Below are 21,065 nucleotides of genomic sequence, written 5' to 3' on the forward strand. Positions count from 1 at the left end.
ATCGGGCGATGCCTGCTACCATGACAGTGATTGACACATTAGCCAATGATGGGACAGTAGTAGTCCCATCATCCGGCTAATGTGTTAAATGTTAAAAAAAAAAAAAAAATACTACATACATACTACATGCATGCTACATACATACTACATGCTACATACATACTACATACATGCTACATACATACTACATGCATGCTACATACATACTACATGCATGCTACATACATACTACATGCATGCTACATACATACTACATGCTACATACATACTACATGCTACATACATACTACATATATACTACATACATACTACATATATACTACATACATACTACATACATGCTACATACATACTGCATGCTACATACATACTACATACATACTACATACATACTACATGCATGCTACATACATACTACATGCATGCTACATGCATGCTACATACATACTACATGCTACATACATACCACATACATACTACATACATACTACATACTACATATATACTACATGCATGCTACATACATACTACATGCTACATACATACCACATACATACTACATACATACTACATACTACATATATACAACATGCATGCTACATACATGCTACATACTACATACATACTACATACATACTACATGCATGCTACATACATACTACATGCATGCTACATACATACTACATGCCACATACATACCACATACATACTACATACATACTACATACATACTACATACATACTACATGCTACATATATACTACATGCATGCTACATACATACTACATGCTACATACATACCACATACATACTACATACATGCTACATATATACTACATGCATGCTACATACATACTACATATATACTACATGCATGCTACATACATACTACATGCTACATGCATGCTACATACATACTACATACATACTACATGCTACATACATACCACATATATACTACATACATACAATACATTCATACAATACATACATAGACATACAGTACATATAACATAGAGTAACATACTTACCAATACTTGTCACATTGTTCCCCGAAGCCATTGTCTTTTCCGGAATAAATATTAACATAACAAACCACAAAAATACTCACCCACGATCCGAAGCAGTCCACGAGTGTGTCCCACGACGATCTTGGGTAGAGAACTGCAGCATCAGCTGTTGCTGCCGTTCTCTACGGGCTGCAGGAATCCAATGACAGAAGGTAGGTATCCTTCCGCACTGTATTCCTCCGCCACTTAAAAAAAAAAAAGTCCCTAGTCTCACTTTATGCCATTGCTGCGTGGGAAATTCGTCGTGGGACACACTCGTGGACTGCTTCGGATCGTGGGTGAGTATTTTTGTGGTTTGTTATGTTAATATTTATTCCGGAAAAGACAATGGCTTCGGGGAACAATGTGACAAGTATTGGTAAGTATGTTACTCTATGTTATATGTACTGTATGTCTATGTATGTATTGTATGAATGTATTGTATGTATGTAGTATATATGTGGTATGTATGTAGCATGTAGTATGTATGTAGTATGTATGTAGCATGCATGTAGCATGTAGTATGTATGTAGCATGCATGTAGTATATATGTAGTATGTATGTAGCATGCATGTAGTATATATGTAGCATGTATGTAGTATGTATGTGGTATGTATGTAGCATGTAGTATGTATGTAGCATGCATGTAGTATATATGTAGTATGTATGTAGCATGTAGTATGTATGTAGTATGTATGTAGTATGTATGTGGTATGTATGTGGCATGTAGTATGTATGTAGCATGCATGTAGTATGTATGTAGCATGCATGTAGTATGTATGTAGTATGTATGTAGTATGTAGCATGTATGTAGCATGCATGTAGTATATATGTAGTATGTATGTGGTATGTATGTAGCATGTAGTATGTATGTAGCATGCATGTAGTATGTATGTAGCATGCATGTAGTATATATGTAGTATGTATGTAGCATGTAGTATGTAGCATGCATGTAGTATATATGTAGTATGTATGTAGCATGTAGTATGTATGTAGCATGCATGTAGTATATATGTAGTATGTATGTAGCATGCATGTAGTATGTATGTAGCATGCATGTAGTATATATGTAGTATGTATGTAGCATGCATGTAGTATGTATATGGTATGTATGTAGCATGTAGTATGTATGTAGCATGCATGTAGTATATATGTAGTATGTATGTAGCATGTAGTATGTATGTAGCATGCATGTAGTATATATGTAGTATGTAGCATGTAGTATGTATGTAGCATGCATGTAGTATATATGTAGTATGTAGCATGTAGTATGTATGTAGCATGCATGTAGTATATATGTGTTATGTATGTAGCATGCAGTATGTATGTAGCATGCATGTAGTATGTATGTTGCATGTAGTATTTATGTAGTATGAATGTAGCATGTATGTAGTATGTAGTATGAATGTAGCATGTATGTAGTATGTAGTATGAATGTAGCATGTATGTAGTATGCATGTTGTATGTATGTAGCATGTAATTTTTTTTTTTTTTTTTTTTTTTTTTTTACATTTAACACATTAGCCGGATGATGGGACTACTACTGTCCCATCATTGGCTAATGTGTCAATCACTGTCATGGTAGCAGGCATCGCCCGATGGGACTTGTAGTCCCATCGGACGATGCCTGCACAGACCCCCGGAGCCTGCACAGCCCCCCGGCAGGCCGGCACAGCCCCCCGGCAGGCCGGCACAGCCCCCCGGCAGGCCGGCACAGACCACCGGAGCCTGCACAGACCCCCTGGCAGGCCGGCACAGCCCCCCGAAAGGCCCATACAGACCCCAGAGAGGCTGTACAAGGGCAGGAAAGGGTTTTTCTTATTCCGATACCGGAAGTCCCATAGACTTGAATGGGACTTCCGGTATCGGAATCGGCGATAGCGATACTTTTTTTAAAGATCGGCCGATACCATCCGATACGATACTTTGAAGTATCGGACGGTATCGCTCAACTCTACACATAAGTGTAAGGTTATGCTCATGGGAAGGAGAAACAGATGCTACAATTACTTACTAAATGGGAAACTGCTGGGGAAATCAGACATGGAAAAAGACTTTCGCATCTTAGTCAATTAGAAGCTAAATTGGAGTGCCCAGTGTCAGGCAGCTGCCACCAAAGCAAATAGGGTCATGGGATGCATTAGAAGAGGTCTGGGGACACGAGATGAAAACATAATTCTCCCTCTGTACAAATCACTCGTCAGACCACACTTGGAGTATTGTGTGCAATTTTGGACGCCAATGCTCAAGAAAGACATTACTGAACTTGAAAGGGTTCAAAGGCGGGCTACTAAAATGATAAATGGAGTTGGTTCACTACAATACCCAGAAAGGTTATCAAAATTAGGTCTATTTACTCTAGAAAAGAGAAGACTTAGGGGAGACCTAATATATATGTACAAGTAGATCAGAGGGCAATACAGAGATCTCTCCAATGAACTGTTTGTACCAAGGACTGTGACAAGAACAAGGGGGCATTCTCTTCGTTTGGAGGAAAGACAATTTCTGCACCAGCATAGAAGAGGGTTCTTCACGATAAGAGCAGTGAGGCTCTGGAATTCTCTTCCTGAGGAAGTGGTGATGGCCAACTCACTGAATGAATTTAAGAAAGGAATGGATGCTTTTCTTGTGAGTAACAGTATAGAAGGTTACAAATAACATAATATTATAGGTAGATGGTTTACCCAGCTTAGGAGTCGGGAAGGAATTTTTTCCCTATGGAGAAAATTGGCTTCTACTCTGTGGGTTTTTTGCCTTTCCCAGGATCAACAATGCAGAACAGCTGCACTAAAAATAGGCTGAACTAGATGGACATAACGTTTTCCTTCAGCCTTCAAAACTATGTTACTATGTTACTATATTAGAGTATTATGTGAGGCGTTGGGGCCCATTATACTGTATGGACAATTATATGGGGCCCATTATTCTATCTTGAGTATTATATGTGACCCATTATTATGTATGGAGCATTATTCAAGGCCGTTATGCTGTATGGAACATTATATTGGGCCCATTCTGTATGGAGCATTATATGGGGTCAGTTCTGTATGAAGCATTATATGGAGTCTATTATTCCGTCTGGAGCTTTATGAGGCCCATTATTCTGTTTAGAGCATTATATGAGGCCCTTTATTCTGTATGGAGCAATGTATGGGGCTCATTATAATGTATGGAATAATATATGGGGTCCATTATACTGTATGGAGCATTATATTGGGTCCATTTTTCCATATGGAGCATTATATGTGGCTCATTATACTGTATGGAACATTATATGGGGCTCATTATACTGTATGGAGCAATATATGGGGCTCATTATAGTGCATGGAGTAATATATGGAGGACTACAGTATACAGGAAGAAATGGAGGACTATATAGGAGGAATTTGACTTTTGTAAAGGGTACACTGCAGAGGATATTTTCTACTGCTAGGGTACATTTATCAATATCTCGTTTACCTCTAATACTACAGGTACTGAAATTCTGAAAAATCTGTGGAACCTCGATCACCTGAATCCCCTCTGCTGTATGGTATTGTAGAATTTACAATAGATATCATGTAATGTAAGAAGTTTGTGAAATCTTTGACATTGTACTATACCTATATTTCTCGGCCGTATCTGTGCATCATGAATGGTATGTGTTAAAGGGGCCAACTAAGACTCTTTCACCAGGGGCCCACGAAAAACTAGAGCAGGCCCTGTGTGCTTATACAAGTGCGTATGTTTTTACTTGTGTGTGCATGTGCGTGACCATATGTGTGTAGGTGTGTGAGTATATGTGTTTGTACATGTGTCTGTATGCATGTGTTTATGCATGCGTGTGTAAGGAGCATGACCACACTGCAGGTACCTGTGTGCCGGGGCCGGAACTGTTGAGGCTGCATCCCCTGTTCCTGGGGGAAGCCTGAGTGAGCTGGACCTTCCTCCTGACCAAGGAGGGCGGGGAGAGCCTGAAAAGCATACAGCAGAGGGCAGATAAAAGAGGAAAGCGTGCGCAGCAGCGAATTTTGGTGCCAACCCAGGACTGCGTGCGGAGAGGTGAGCGGCATGCTCTGCTTCCCCTACCCCCACCACAGAGTATCGGTGCTGTGACAGGCCGCATAGATAGAGCCCTGGCGCCTACGGAGCAGAGCCGTGCAGGACAGAGCAGAGCTGTGCAGGGCAGAGCAGAGCCGTGCACACAGAGCAGAGCCGTGCACACAGAGCAGAGCCATGCTGGAGCCAGAGAAAGGAGTGCTCCTTCCTGGGAGCACCAGTATCATGAAGGCCAGCATCCGCCATTTCCCGCTGCCAAAAGTGGGGACCAGAGAGAGAGCGATGTGCAGTATGTGCCCAGTGACCACCATAAAGCCAGGTGTCAGTTGCTTCGGAATAGTGAGTTTCGTGCGCGTGCCGCCTGAAATAGACTGGGAGTGTGACCATTATCTACACCCTGACTTTACTAGTGAATATCAGCCCAGACACTTGTGCCCTGACTTTGCCAGCATATATTTGCAGAGTCACGTTGGCCTCGTACAGGACTGTGGCCCTCACTGTTGTCAGCCACTGCAGTATATGGACTAGGGGTAGTGGAATGTACCAGAGACGGACCACTGTCGCCAGAAGAGGGGGTAATATTTTTTACCAGACCCCATTGAAAAGGAGACCGTGCCAGCTGTTGTCAGCGCTATTCATTTCATGGACTGAGGAACCAGTGACTTTCATCGGAACCGCCGTGATCTGTACCATTGTTCTTGTACTCACCATATCCTTTTGCCTTCTACACTGTTAATCCTTTGTTTAACCCTTTAGATCCCAGCGTGGAGTATTCCCTTGTAAATAAACCTGTTAATCCTTGCTTTGCCTCCTGTCCGTCACTGCATCCCGCGTTCCTGCGATTTCTACACGTGTATGCATGTGTATGTATCAGTTTATGTATGTGTGTGGTTGTGTGTGTATGTACTGTATGAGTTTATGCATTTGTGTCTGTGTGTGTTGTGTGCGTGTATGAATATGTGTGTGTATGTATATGTGTGAGTGTATCTATGTGTACATGAGTGTTTGTGTGTGTGTTTGCAAAGCAACATTTTAGTGAAAGAAATTTTTTTTTTCACATCATCATTTTTAAAAGTTTTGTGAAGCGCCTATGGGTTCAACATACCCCTACATGCAAATGAGACATTGTGTCTGCAATCTATTACAGCCAAATTTACACTTTTGGATACCAAATGTCGTTTCTTCATTTTCGAGTTTGAGCATAATAGGACCAGCAGGACCATAGTAGCATAATAGGACCAGCAGGATTATGCTCAAGTATAACATAATGTCTAGTAATAATTTCAGGCTTTATATCGCTTCTGTAAATTTTATTATAATTTATCTCCTGTGTAGAAGATGTTTCTTTAAACACATGTAGAAGTCATTGTGCAAAATACTTCAAAACATAACTTTAATCTGTACATTTGAATAATATAAATCTTACAAAGGTCTGTTGAAAAACACCAAATTATTTCAATAATTCACAGTATAAGACACCACCATGACCTTCCTTATATTACATGCCTCTTTTACAGTACATTCATTCTTTTCGAAAAGCAAACTAAGGCCGTAAGTACAGATACAGTATAAGAAAACAGAATAAAGAATACTCCTTCTATCGTGCTGTCTGTAAAGACAACTTTTTGGAAAAGTCATAGTCTGGGCAATACATAAATGAGAAGGGCCCCCATAACAGGGTCGTTCTACTGGTATAGGTTCATGGCACCATGACCCACCTTGTCTTAGGACAAAAGGGTTTGGCACTTGTTAACCAATCATGCATCTTCCTTACAGAAGATGGGGGTGACATAAGCCTTAGGATAGTTTTTCTTTCCTCTGTTTTTATGGAGAAATTAACACCTCCCATGAGGTTCCTATCAAAGGGCAAAAAAAAAGTCAATTTCTAGCGACTTGGATGGACCCTTGTAATGTAAACTAGAACAATCTTCCAACCATGACTGTAGAATGATGAACTCTGTAAGGGAGTATTATTACATTACCATAATATAATTAGAAAGAAATGTTTCAAACACTAAAACAAAATTTCATCATACACAGGGCACAAGTTTGCTTTTCTTCTCATACACTGTACATAAAAAAATAAGCTTCTGTGAGTCATATTCATTTCACAGCTACCAGATTTAAAATGACAATCACAAAAAAAATACAAAGAACCTTAAAACGCTAAAATCACAGAGTTTCTTACAAAAGTGAAAACTGTACAAACAAGAATTGTGAAATGCAATACGAAAAAAGGCTACATGGAAAGTGAAGGTTGCTTATAGTTGTAACCGATTTCTTAAACTGACTTAATGAAGAAACTAATGTACGGGCTGACATATTTAATAAGAGGATAGTGCGGAATATAACATTGATGTGGCTGGTAGAGGAGTTTAAATTTAAAGTAGACCCCCTAAAACAAGAATGACACCCCAGGCTCAAAACTTTCGGACTACTAAAATATCATTAACTTAGACATCTTGAAACTCTATACCCAAGAGGAATAGGGTCAACTGTGGCCAACCAGATACTGTAGACTTTATTACAGTAGAATTTAAACTCTATTAGATTGGTTTTTTAAAAAAAGATCCAGATTGGTAAATGCTAAGGCGGAACTTAAAGGCATTGCTTATCTTATAAAACCTATTTTAATGGGCCACAAGACAGAGCCACCATATCCAAGCGTTAGGCAGCTATGTGCCTCATTATTCCCCCTCTGAATAGCTCCCAAAGTAAACCCTAAACTTTTCCATTGACAAATGGAGGTCAAATAGAGACTGAGCTTTTCCATCTGGTGAAGCAAGTAAAAAAGCATATATGATATAATACAATGTGAACATAACCTTATTGGCTTAAGTGTGCACACTGTAATTCTTCATTTTGCCTGTGGGAGTGCTGCAGGGAAATTTAACATTTGCTGATCACTGGTCATTCCAATAACTTATCATCAGATTACTTTGTAGGAGGGGGTCCTTTTTACAAAAAATAGATGGTAAAAAACAGATAACCTTTTTAATAGAATGTTGGGGTGAACTTGAAAAAACTGATAATTCTGTTTAATCCAAACAGCCTTTTTAGTATTTTAAAGCACCGTGAGATATTTTATACATAAGGAATATAGAAAATAGTAAACTAGATACAGCTCCATAAAAACTTGACACTTTATGCAAGGAGCCTGTATTCTTTATGTAAGTGGAGATTTGTCTGGCTAATTATTGCTTTAGGTATAAGGAAAGTGTAATAATGATCAGAAGCTATTATGAGTCCTAATAGTTTCTTTTAGTTGGACCAAAAGGGCAAATATGATATAAAAGTAAAACACAGGAAATAAATGTTATGGTGAATATTAATATTTTACAATTGTAATGAACAAAGGAAAAGAAATACAATACTTTTTAGTAAATTCTCACATATATACAGATTAGTTGCCGACTTAAAGACATCTGAGGATTATGGCAAGGAAATCTATTTTACAGAGGAAAAAAAAAATCTAGGATGGGGAATGTCTTGTGTAGTAGTCTATGTGACTCTTGACGTTAAGAGAAAGTTCTTTGTGCTCCCCAGTGTCATCGCAGTCTGAATCCAGAGCAGATGGGGAGGGTACAGGAAAAATGTGCTACAGCAGGTTTTGACATAGTCAAGGAAAGCTGTACCCTTGAATAAAGCGCTTTGCAGTATGGAAAGTGCTAATACCAACAAATAAAAATAAAAAAAATAATAATGGTAAAAAAAGAGACATTGCAAGTTTTTTTTATCTTCTTCCAGTAAAGTGCTGATGACAGAAGTAGGTTGGTATGTGTTTAGTGCTACACGGCAGAAAGGAAGGTGTCCATGTGTCTCTATAGCCAGTCTGAATCTTACACAGGCCCATGACGGGCTTCATACTTTGCCAAAATGTTTTTGCATTTGCCAAGCTCTTTCCGAAGGTCAGCAACCTCCAGCCGTAAGGCAGAATTCTCCTTCTCAAGGAATGAGGCCCGGATGGCAATCTGGTTCTCTTTGAGCCTGCGCGCATCTCTTGATCTCTTGGCGGCCATATTGTTCTTTTTGCGCCTTGCCCAGTATTTTTCATCCTGCTCATTTGTTCAAAGACAAAATGGAACATGTTAGACTTTGGGACCACGGAAAGGAAAGTGACAGACAACATGGAGGAGGGAGAACACTACTACATCTATATTTTAGTTAGCTAAATAAAAAGCAGAGTAATAAAAAGTAGAGTTATAAGATATGGTGCAGTGACTTGTCCTATCTCACGGTATACGTTCCCTGATCTAGTTACTATAGTTAATCATGCCGTCACCTGAGCCATGCCCATCCTCATATTAACAAATTGCAAAATGAAATCTTTTAATCCAGTCCTGCTGTATCCAAGGTTGGCAAGATGAGATCACGTGCTCTCGAGAAGCAACAGACTGGGTTAATCTCCCTAGAATCAAACCGCCAATCAGCCAGCTGTACTGGAAAAGGGAGCCAGGATTAAATATTCCAACAAGTGACCACAGCAACTGATGTGATTAAAGCAAAACGGAGGTTCTTTGTTACACTGGCAGGGACACTTCGCTGGCTCACGGGTGTTAAGCGATAAAATGATTTTAATTAGCTCGTATTTCCGTTATTGCAGCACATGAATTGTTTTTGTTCCAAAGGATTAAGGCTTCCCAGGCAAACAAAAAGTTGAAGACTATATCCAGATAGATTTCCGAGCATGTCCTGTTCACGTGTGAGGATTAGCGGTTAAGCTGTGAACCCTATCCCAACAGTTTGTCATTAAAGGCGACCGGTCATGTTGAAAATGGCATCTGATCTTCAGGCAGGATGTTATTGAGCAGGAGGAGCTGAGCAGAATCATATACATTGTTGTGGGAAATATTTCTGTATAAATTGTATTTTATTCATTGAAATATTTGGTGTCTACATACATAAGAGTCCAGTTGGTGATTGATCTTCCCTGTATGACTGCTTGCAGAGATAGCTGTCAATCACTAGTACGACCACCTACCAAAATCCAGAAATACAGGGGATTTCAATGAATAAAATACATGTTATACTGAATATTTTCCAACAAACATATATATCATTCTGCTCAGCGTCTCCTTCTCTACATCGTGCTGGCCACACATCAGAGTGCATGTACAAGGTGACCAATTCCCTTTAAAGGGAATCCGTCAGCATTATTTCACACCTAAACTATTTATATGCACATGTAAGTATTTCAAAGAAAAGTTCAGCAACACCTTTAAATGGTCAGTCCCTTCCTACATTACTGAGAAACCAGAATTTGAATTGATATGCAAATGAGGCTCAATTCCCGCCCAAGGACGCCTCCTCCTGCCTGACTGATGGCTCCTTTACCTAAAGTCAGATATCACAGAAACGAGCAACCAAGCAGAAGGATTCCGAACTGGGTAAGGTATAGAACTGGAGTGACAGAGACTTCAGCTCTATCATAGCCCTCAGCCTCATTTGCATATCAATTAAAATGCTGATTTCTCAGTAATGGAGGAATGGACTGGGCATATTAAGTGTTGCTGGACTTGAAAGAGTTACATGTACAACAAAATAGTGTTCGGGGTGAATTCCTGCTGGCAGCTTCCCTTTAAAGAGACACTTCCAAGTTTACACATGTCTAAACAAAAGTAGTCTTACTTAAGCTTTAGCTTCCTTCTACTATACAAATCAGTGATTTTAACGTATATATATCTGGTGACAATTCAAATTGTCAAACTATCTACAGGACCTACTAAGACAAAACCCTTGGCCAGCAAGCCATCTTCACTATTTACGATGCATATTAGAAATATTCTAGGCAGAATATTTGAATAAGTATGGTCAAGTCTATGATCACCTTAAAACCTGACCTGACCAAGAAAACCGTATCCCTAAAGTTTTGGATGACATACAGTACTCATAGACAATGTTCTTTTGTGTCTCCATAGAGATTTATACTGTCTCTATGACTATTAATATCTCCTAGGAATAATGAAGAGAATAATTCAAAGGCACCAGCATGCACAATCACACTTCCTGTATTCTCCTACAACACATGTACCACCTGCCAAATCTTCATTCCCTCCTGAAAAGCCCGACATAGAATGAATTTTCCAGTACAAGTATATTTTTACACTCACATGTCCAGTCCTCAACTACATTGAACATCATGAGGCACATTGTACAGCTCAGTAGAGTTTTGGAACATGGAAAATAAGATTAAATTGGAAAAAATGATCTTGGGCTGTCTGGGTTCACAGTTTTTGCAATATTGGTGCAAAAAATTTCCCCTTAAGACTAAAAGAATTATTCAGTTCTCGGTAAAATGACTTCTTATAGGTATCACGTGTCAAGGATAGAATAGAAATCAGATTCTGTTAGAAATAAGCAGGGGAACATGTCCTAAATTGTATTTGGAGAAGACGTCCTGCTTTGAAATCCTGAAGGCTTTCAATCCTATTCTTGAGACCAAACATTGGCTTTGAAACAGACCTGTAATACTGTCCTCTGAATGTAGCCCTAGACCACCAACATCTTGTACACCGTTTCCAACTTACCTTCAGATCTTCTGGTATGAAGACCTTGCGGGCTTTCTTAATCATTGGCTGAGGCTTTAATTCTTCTTCAGAAAACTTGTGTTTCCTGGGGTCAAACATCTCTTGACCTGGGATACTGGACAGGGCAAGATCTGCTGGGTCTGGTTCATATCCTACGGCCACCTGGATAGTTTCTGGATCTATTGGACTTGGGGTGTTGCGATTTCCTGGCAAAATCTGACCTGAAAGACATTACCCAATTAAAGAATATTAGACTATTCTAGATTATTTCTAGATAAAAGAATTGTAATTACAGAGCATTACAAAGCCATTTTACTGTTACATGTCTTCAGGGTTATGGATTTTAAGCCCCTAACTTCATATCTAGGAAGAGGGTTTTGTCTTGTTAAGTTAGAACTAAAAGTACCATGATCTATCAGAAGTTGAATCAATACATAGTTAGGAAGACAAAAACAACAAAGCACGTCATGACTTGGAAATGGTGCACACATAATAAACAGACTTGCTATTTACAGAGAAAGACCAGCACCTCCAGGGACAAATATACAGTAGGAAGAGGATAATGGCCTCTTTGGAGTCCACCATGAACTGAGCAGCCTAGACAATATGAATACCGGTAATACACAGGGCTTATTTCTTGCCCCATTTCTCAAAGAGCTCTGCACGTCTTTACAGTACATTTAACCAGGCTGCTGTTCTATTTTTTACCTTGTTACTATAGGATGTTCTCCAGTCTAAGCACATGCACAGCCCATAGCCCGATGTTTTACATATTTGGCTTTATTTCCCATTAACTAGCAAAACTTAAATTCTATGCTGCAAAAAAATGCCCTGATTACATTTTTCATCTATTGCAAGAAAGAAAAAAGGTTACCGGAGTCACAGTCGTAGGACAAGTTCACACATTCAGTATTTGTTCAGTTTTTTTTCCTCAGTATTTGGTGAGTTTTTTACCTCAGTATTTGCAAGCCAAAACCAAGAATGGAACAATCAGAGGAAACATATAATAGAAACATGTCACCTTTTCTGTATTTATCACCCACTCCAGAGAGGCCGTACTGGGCCCCCTCACGCCACCAGGAAGAAGCACTTGTGAAACGCGCGTCGGGGTTCGGAGGGTCAGTGTGTCAGTGGACACTACATTTATTGCGGACACAAGCCCAGGTAAAAAGCATGGGACAGGGAATGTTCATTGTTTGAATTGGGAGTTGTTATTAGGGACACAGAGATGGTAAGAGATATTTGTATGTTTTTTTTTTTTGATGGTAGAACTGTGTTTCTCAGTAAAAACTCTGTGATGCCTAGCACGAATGCTGCACTTTCTTATGCATGCGCACTTTGACATGTATAAGTTATACCACTATCTTGATTTTGGATATATTGTTATTAGAGCAATGGAATAGAGCTATGTGTTTGGGCTTAGTATAGGTATAATGGAATTTTTCCAGTGGTCACGTTGATATACTGATCAGTTTCATGCAGGATTAAGTGAATTATTGCTGTAACTTGTTTGTGAATCTGTTCCTTCCCTGGGTGGTATTTATGCGATCTCCCTCTTTTCAGCTGACTTCTCTTTGTTTTTTGGTTTGAGGCACATATTTATTACTTGTTTGCATTATGTTTTATTTTAGTTGTTCTAATAAAATTGATCTTTTACTAAATTTTTTGAGCAACACTTTTTGGTCTTAATATAGTTGAGGGACGATATGACCAATATGTTTATATATTATGTGGAGTGTCGCCCTTCCTTATTGTAGGACAAATGGGCGTGGGTAGTATGTTCATTATATATGTATATACGCACACATCTATATAAAAAATATATTTATGAAAAATGAATGTACCATCATTAAACCAGATGTCAACATGTACAACATGTATGTCATATACGGTATATATATAATTTAATTTGTCGGGTTTTTATGTGTGGCCAAAAGATTGGGCTAATATGCACCAGATTTGGCACAGAGGTAAATCAGGCGCTTCAAACGACTTTAGACCGGGTTGCAGCTTTCTTTCGCGACATATTCAGGCAAAAAACCCCACAGAATTCAAAAGTGAGCTGCTGTGATCTGACTATAGACGTGACAAGGCCATCTGCAAGCTGATGACACTCCCCGGCAGACTGAGGCACGGCTGCATATTTATGTATTTTATTGATATGACGGCATCATACTGCTTCATCACTGTCCCCATTAGGGCTCACAATCTAAATTGCCCTATCAGTAGGTCTCTGGAGTGTAGGAGGAACCCACGCAAACACGGGAAGAACATACAATCGCCATACAGACAATCGCATGTTTTGGCTAAAGATCAGTCCCATTCATCTAAATGGCAAGCACAGTGCTATGTACCAGCCCATTCACATTAAATCTGGTTGGTTCCCTTATAATATAGTGATTATCACTATTTATCACCATTGCTACAATTTACCATAGATCAAATCCAAATAATCACTTTTAATTATTTCGCCTCTACCTTATTCCAAAAATATTGAAACATCAGAAATGTTCTTTACATCACCCCGAAGTATTAAAGCAAACAATACCAGTGCCTGCCACTAGAGGGGAGCAGTCAGTCAGTTTACTGCTCAGCCACATCCATGAGCAGAGCTGTCATTAAACAGCTGAAAATTCTGATTAAAAACCCTTTATTCTGGAGGCAGCAATCAAACCGAAAGGGTAGAGAAAGCAGCCTGATTAAGGAGTCGTCCAAGTGCTTGATTGGCGTGACTCTGAAATTTGCCAGTGACAGAAATAGCTTGGATGAAATCACATGATCTCTTCAGAGATTGGATACATTTGATTTAATCCTAGTTTAACCTCTTCCTACACTGCAATATAGTTATACTGGTAGTTAGGGTACATATCTCGACACCGCCATAAAGTACAAAAAACACCATGTCCTCTGGACTTGCTGTATAACAAAATCGGCTATTCACATATTATCATAATAGGGAAAAAGGGAAACGGTCACGTTGTACTCGCAGTCCGATCTGTGGCAGCACGGTGTAGAGTAGGAGATGCTGAGCAGAATTATATATAGGCTTATTGGTAAAGATTCAGTATAACTTGTAATTTATTCATTGAAATCCCCTGTGTTTGCATACATGAGTCCAGTGGGCGGGCCTACTAGTGATTGGCAGCTATCTTTGCATACAGTGGTGCATGGAGAACTGTCTAAGAGTAGGACCGCCCACCGGACTCCTACGTCTACAGTGGACAGTGTCAGCTGATTGATTAGTCCGCACCTATCGGTTGGCATGGTAACCGGTAGGACACAAAAAGATGTTTTTTTTTTTTGTTTTTTTTTTTTTACCAGAGATTAGCCTTATTTCCCTCTAGCTTTGACTGAAATAATATGTCCTGTATATAAAAGCCATATACATACTGCATATCCCCATGATGACATTGATTATGATGGTTCTTCGTCAGATATCACAAAGTTCAAGAAATCCGGGGACAACTGGGATAGAAATAGGAAATAGTATTTGAACCTTTTTGAAGAAATCTTTTAAGCTGTGTTCGGCTCTCTCCCCAAACAAAAAAATGTCCGTGTATAGCCGGGATCTCAGTATGGAGTAAACGTGTTCGAGTCTTATTTGCAGGATGGAGCTGCTGCTAAAAGCAGTTCACAATCCTAATTTTACTCTGTAATCCTCTGTAATGTTAAGTCTTCGCAGTACATGCAGGACCAGGGGCTACACAGCACATAGGAAAAGACCGACAGGTGGCAGATTAGACGACGTGGCTTATGAGGAGGGCACACACAGGGAGATGCCACCCAGCGGTGATAGATCAGCGGGTCACATGTCCAAGCTGCATCCCATGTACTTGGCATCCATTTCCACTGCACCAATTGTGCCGATGCCATAGCAGTGAGAACGACTTGAAGACAACACAATCTAAGACCTCATTCACACATCAGTCGTCTTTTTCATATGCAAAAAAACGGTCCGCGTTTCATCAGCGTCATTGACCCGATCCTCATCAGTGTTTGGTTATTGCTTCAGGTCCTCTCCGAAGCCGGCCTGCAAATGCTCCAGGAAAACACTAAAAAGAATGAGCAGCCGCATTTCTATGTGAAGACGGCTTGCTGTGCATATGTTCGATCCATTTCCAAAGCAGTTAAAAGAAGTGATGTCTATTATTCCGCCATTTTTTTGCTCTACAGACATTCCATACTTTAAACTGCCAGGCAATGGAATGGCTCCAAAAGATGCAGACAACCAAAAATGACAAAAATGAGGTCAGGAAACAACAAAAAAAAGCGCAAAAAAATATTCACGGAAAAAGAAAATGCCGTTGTTTCATAAAGCGTCTTCCTCTTGCTCACATGTAAAAGACACTTACCCTGAGGACTCATTCACTACAAATCAGCTGAACAAGTTTTTGAGTCCGTGAAACAAATCGGACATGGAGTGACTACAGACTCTTGTGAAAAACCTAGACAAACCCTTGAAGTTCTGCTCTTGTTTGCCACCGTCACAATCCCTTTGAGCTAGGATAGTTGATCCTTAAAACTTCCTAGTCTATCATGTCTTGGAGGTAGAGATTGATTGTTGTAGGTTTAGACAGAGTGCTGGATAAGCCAGGTAAAAAGCTTTCACAAATCATTAGACAAACCACCAAAACTCTAGGTGCCAAGTGCAAACAATGGCCGCCTAGTTCCTGACATTTGTCTCGACTTGATTTAATAATAATACTTTAGGAAACTGGTGTCAGTTAATGCCAGGAAACCACAGGTACAGCACAGAATATCCCAATGTAAGCCTCTTCCTATGAAAGACAACACCATGATGTGGCTCCGATGCTTGGTCCGGTAGCACCTGTCTTACCTACGTCACTTTGTTATTTCCTATGTATTCCTGTTCTTGCCCCCTCCGCACGGGCACCATATTGGTGGTATCTATTCATCATAATCCAGGTAGAATGCAAGATGTCTTGGTCACAAACTGGGCGCCAACTATTAGTAAAACAAGCACGTGACTATATCCCAGGCTTTATTTCCTATGATACTCACCAAGGTTAAGGATGCTATATTTAGGAAACAGATTGTACTGTATATACTCAGTAAAAGGCTACCGGACCGTACAACGCTGATGGCGAGATACCGGGATTCTGCTGGGAAAGGAGAGAAGGCCGCTCACTTACAGTACTTAACGTTGATAAATGCACTTATATTGTCTTTTGTCAGAGATCTTGGCACATGTCAATGCTAGGAAACTACACACATGTGCATAAATAAGTCAGAGAACGTATTACCAAGTGCAATGGGTAGGCCTCCGCTAAGCAATCCGTCCTCCATGGCATATGGAAAATAGCAGCTGCTGCATCATCAGCCTGCACAGATCGTTCTTTCTGGTTCTCTTCATGCAGTCTTTAGTCACAACACTTGCTTGCACAGTTCTCACTATACCGATTTAATGAACGCCTATCGCGCATTTCTTCGCGCTTCTGCAAATACCTAATATTTATAGAAAACTTTCATAGTGATATTCCAGCCATCTAGTTGTTTAATCGGTAGCAATTTCATCCACTCTGCATGGAGATATTCAATTTTCCGATTTATCGCATATTACTCTAGGGGTACCATCACACGTACAAATTTGTGCAGTGAATTTCAAGCAAAAGGAACCGCAATTCACATCAAAACTCATGACAAAATCCTCAAGGGTCACATGTGGATCTGTCATGGATTTTGATGCAAATTTGCTGTAGATTTCTTCAATATACATCGTTTATGTGGTGGATTTTACCCTAACAAGCTGAAGATTTAAAATCCGCGCAGCAGCTCCTTTTTTTTTTTTTGCATTGCAGGGACAATTTTTCATACAATAGCTCATCCACTGGACTAAAAAAAATAGTAATACGCTGAAAATTCCACCTGTACGTTGGGTTGGAAAATGTGCAAGCTTCAACATACCATATAGGTTTTTGCGTCCATCTCACCTACGCAAACTTCTAGGATTCCTTTCTTCCACAATCCTGTGCAAATTTGTGTAGCAAATTTCGCACAAGTGCACATCAAAACTCATGCCAAAACATGATATCATGCAAAAACATGTGGATTTTTGATGCAGAGGTGCTGTGGATTTCTTCAATGTGCAATGGAAAGGTTATAATCGACTCCATTAACAGAGAAGCTGAGGATATAAATCCGTGCAGCAGCTCGGTTTCGACTGTAGATTTTTCCAGTATCTCATGGATCATTTTTGGTACAATATCTCATCCATTTGACTAAAAAATAGTAATACACCGGAGATTCCTCCTGCACATTGGATTGGAAAATCTGCAGGTTTCAACATAACATAGAGGTTTTTTTATCCGTCTCATCCGCACACACTTCTTCCATGATTTATTTCTCTTCCTCTAACCTGTTTACTAACACACACTATCACAATGACATCTCTACTCGGCAACATCTGGAAACCCAGAACTGATACCTAGTACCTGTCTGATAGAAGTAGCATAACCCTCAATGGTCACTTTTCTAAAGTAGGCTTCCTACGGACTTCCTTTTTCCCCTTGCATCTTGACTCGGGTCCATTTTTATTGATTACGATCTAAAAGTGAAAAATAAAATAAAAATGGAGAACACAGTGAAGCTTAAACCTTTTGTGTCCACAACTGTGGTAGGATGTCACGTAGCAAACGTAGCAGTGTAGCGTTATTAGATGTGCTAAGATGTAGGTCAGAGTATGCTCCACTTACTTCAATAAATTCCAGAAAATGCCACTCAGGAGCTGTTTAGAAAGTGTGATCCGTTAAGCTGAAAAATTTGGGCTAAGTCGGTTCAAAAACAGCTCGTTATGAAACATATTTTTAGACAGCTGAAGGAGGTATGGAACCACAAAAAATACACACTTCATTAATATATATGACAGAGTCACAAAGATGTCTGAATATTGAAGTGATTTTGAAGATGACCTTCAAAATAACAGGCTATTGGAGAAACCCACAGATTCACTGTTTAGCCATAAGAATAGAACAATGATAATCTTGTGACAATGGCACCTGTCCAGGAGTAGGAAATATTTGGCAACAAAAGGTCAGTTCTTCATATTGATGTGCTTGAAATAGAGAAAAAAGGGCAAATGTAAGGACAGTAGACCAATTTATGGATCGTAGGTCAAGGCCTTGGAAAAACAGAAGATCTTCTGGTATGGTGTGCAGTGGTTAGTACCTGCCATAAGAAAGACAACTGGTGACTTGCAACAGTACTTTGGGCACCAAAGGCTCATTGATTAGGTGGAAGACTAGCTCATCTTGTCCAGTCTTAAACAAAAGCTATGGCAACACGAAGTGTTAAAAAACGTATTGCTGTCTATGATAGACAGGAGTCAGAACACACAGCGTATTGCAGCCTTCTGCCTACGCGGTGGCGTACCTGCATGCTGGTCACAGTGCCCAGGCCCTGTCCCTCCTCTGCAAAACCATTAGGGCTTGTTTACATGTTGCACTTTTTGCACATGTTTTCCCACCAATTTTTGCCACAGTAAAAATGCAGCGTTTTACAGTACCTGTAAAGTGAATGAGATTTCTGAAATCTCATGCTGATCATTTTTACCTTATGCATTTGAACCACCAATGTGTTTTTTTTTTTTCAAATCTGCAATTTTTCAGCGTTTTTGCACCATTTTTCAATCATTCAAATGAATAGGAAAAAAAGCGCATACAAAAAAGCGTAAAAACACATATTTTATGCCATGTTTTTTTATCTGCCAGCACTTATTTTTTCTGTAGAATAATCTACTACAAATATTCAATGTGTGCACATAGCATTAGAAATCGATTATGGATCAATGGAAAAAAGTGTCCAAGAACAATAAATTTAAAGGTTTCATCGGAGTCAGAAAATACCGCACATTCATCACAAATTTGCTTGTATTTCTTATTCTCAAGGATCATACGTGAATATATGGAAAAAGATTGCCAACTAAAGAACATTACGCTCATTTATGAAGAATATACCTATTGGGGAAATGCTCCTATTTTAGCACATGGTATTAATGGAAATAAAATATTTTTACTGCATATTGAAACTGTTTTTCGTGCATTATATTTGCAATGCAATGGAAAAAAGTGGCCAGGTCTCATAGAATCATAGAATCGTAGAGTTGGAAGGGACCTCCTGGGCCATCTGGTCCAACCCCCTGCTCAAAGCAGGATTCGCTAAATCATCCCAGTCAGATGTCTGTCCAGCCTCTGTTTGAAGACTTCCATTGAAGGAGAACTCACCACTTCTCGTGGCAGCATGTTCCACTCATTGATCACTCTAACTGTCATAGAGTTTTTTCTAATATCTAATCTGTGTCTCCTCCCATTCAGTTTCATCCCATTGCTTCTAGTCTTTCCTTGTACAAATGAGAATAAATTTGATCCTTCTACAATGTGACAGCCCTTTAGATATTTGTAGACAGCTATTAAGTCTCCTCTCAGTCTTCTCTTTTGCAAACTAAAGAATCCCAAATCCTGCAACTTTTCCTCATAAGACAGGGTTTGCAGTCCGGTCATCATTCTGGTTGCTCTTTTCTGAACTTGCTCCAGTTTGTTGATGTCTTTTTTAAAATGTGGTGCCCAAAACTGGACACAATATTCCAGATGAGGTCTGACCAAAGAGGAGTGGAGGGAAATAATGACTTCACGTGATGTAGACTGTATGCTTCTGTTAATACATCCTAGAATTGCATTTGCCTTTTTTGCTGCTGCATCACACTGTTGACTCATATTCAGTCTGTGATATATTAGTATACCCAAGTCTTTCACATGTGCTGTTGCTTTTAGGCCTATGCCTCCCATTCTGTATATGCTTTTTTCATTTTTATTGCCCAGATGTAGTACTTTGCATTTTTCCCTGTTAAAAACCATTCTGTTAGTTGCTGCCCACTTCTCCAGTTTATTTAAATCTTTTTGAATCCTCTCTCTCTCTTCTCTAGTATTAGCTATCCCTCCTAGCTTTGTGTCATCAGCAAATTTAATCAGTTTACCCTCAATTCCTTCATCTAAATCGTTGATAAAGGTGTTGAACAATACAGGGCCCAGGACAGAGCCCTGTGGTATCCCACTTGAGACATTCTTCCAACTGGATGTGCAGCCATTTACGACCACTCTTTGGGTCCGATCACTAAGCCAGTTATGAATCCACCTAACAGTTGCCTTGTCCATTCCATACTTAGTCATTTTTTCAATAAGGATTGTATGAGATACTTTGTCAAATGCTTTGCTGAAGTCAAGATATACTATATCTACAGCATTTCCTTGATCCACCCAATCAGTGATTCCATCATTGAAGGAAATTAAGTTAGTCTGACATGACTTATTAGTTACAAACCCATGCTGACTCTGTTTAATCACTTCATTCTTATCCAGGCACTGACATACATGTTGTTTAATAATTAGTTCAAAGATCTTTCCTGGTATAGAAGTCAGACTCACCGGCCTATAGTTGC

General features: G+C 39.5%; 1 protein-coding gene across 2 annotated transcripts in view; it reads right to left on the reverse strand.

Annotated features, from left to right (window-relative positions):
- Positions 1 to 6,463: 6,463 nt before the first annotated feature.
- HLF (HLF transcription factor, PAR bZIP family member) overlaps positions 6,464 to 21,065 on the reverse strand; it is a 49,130-nt gene continuing 34,528 nt past the window's right edge. Inside the window, exons 3-4 of one of the 2 annotated variants that reach the window (XM_073588115.1) lie at positions 11,615 to 11,835; positions 6,464 to 9,142 (exon numbers count right to left, since the gene is read on the reverse strand). In XM_073588115.1, the coding sequence (XP_073444216.1) occupies positions 8,927 to 9,142; positions 11,615 to 11,835 (437 nt within the window). In that variant the 3' untranslated portion in view covers positions 6,464 to 8,926. Of the gene's footprint in view, positions 9,146 to 11,614; positions 11,836 to 21,065 lie in introns of both variants that reach the window. The other variant, XM_073588114.1, reaches the window with a different exon arrangement.

This window comes from Dendrobates tinctorius, unplaced genomic scaffold (assembly GCF_039654945.1).
Source record: "Dendrobates tinctorius isolate UK_male_01 unplaced genomic scaffold, ASM3965494v1 ptg000103l, whole genome shotgun sequence".
NCBI lineage: Eukaryota > Metazoa > Chordata > Amphibia > Anura > Dendrobatidae > Dendrobates > Dendrobates tinctorius.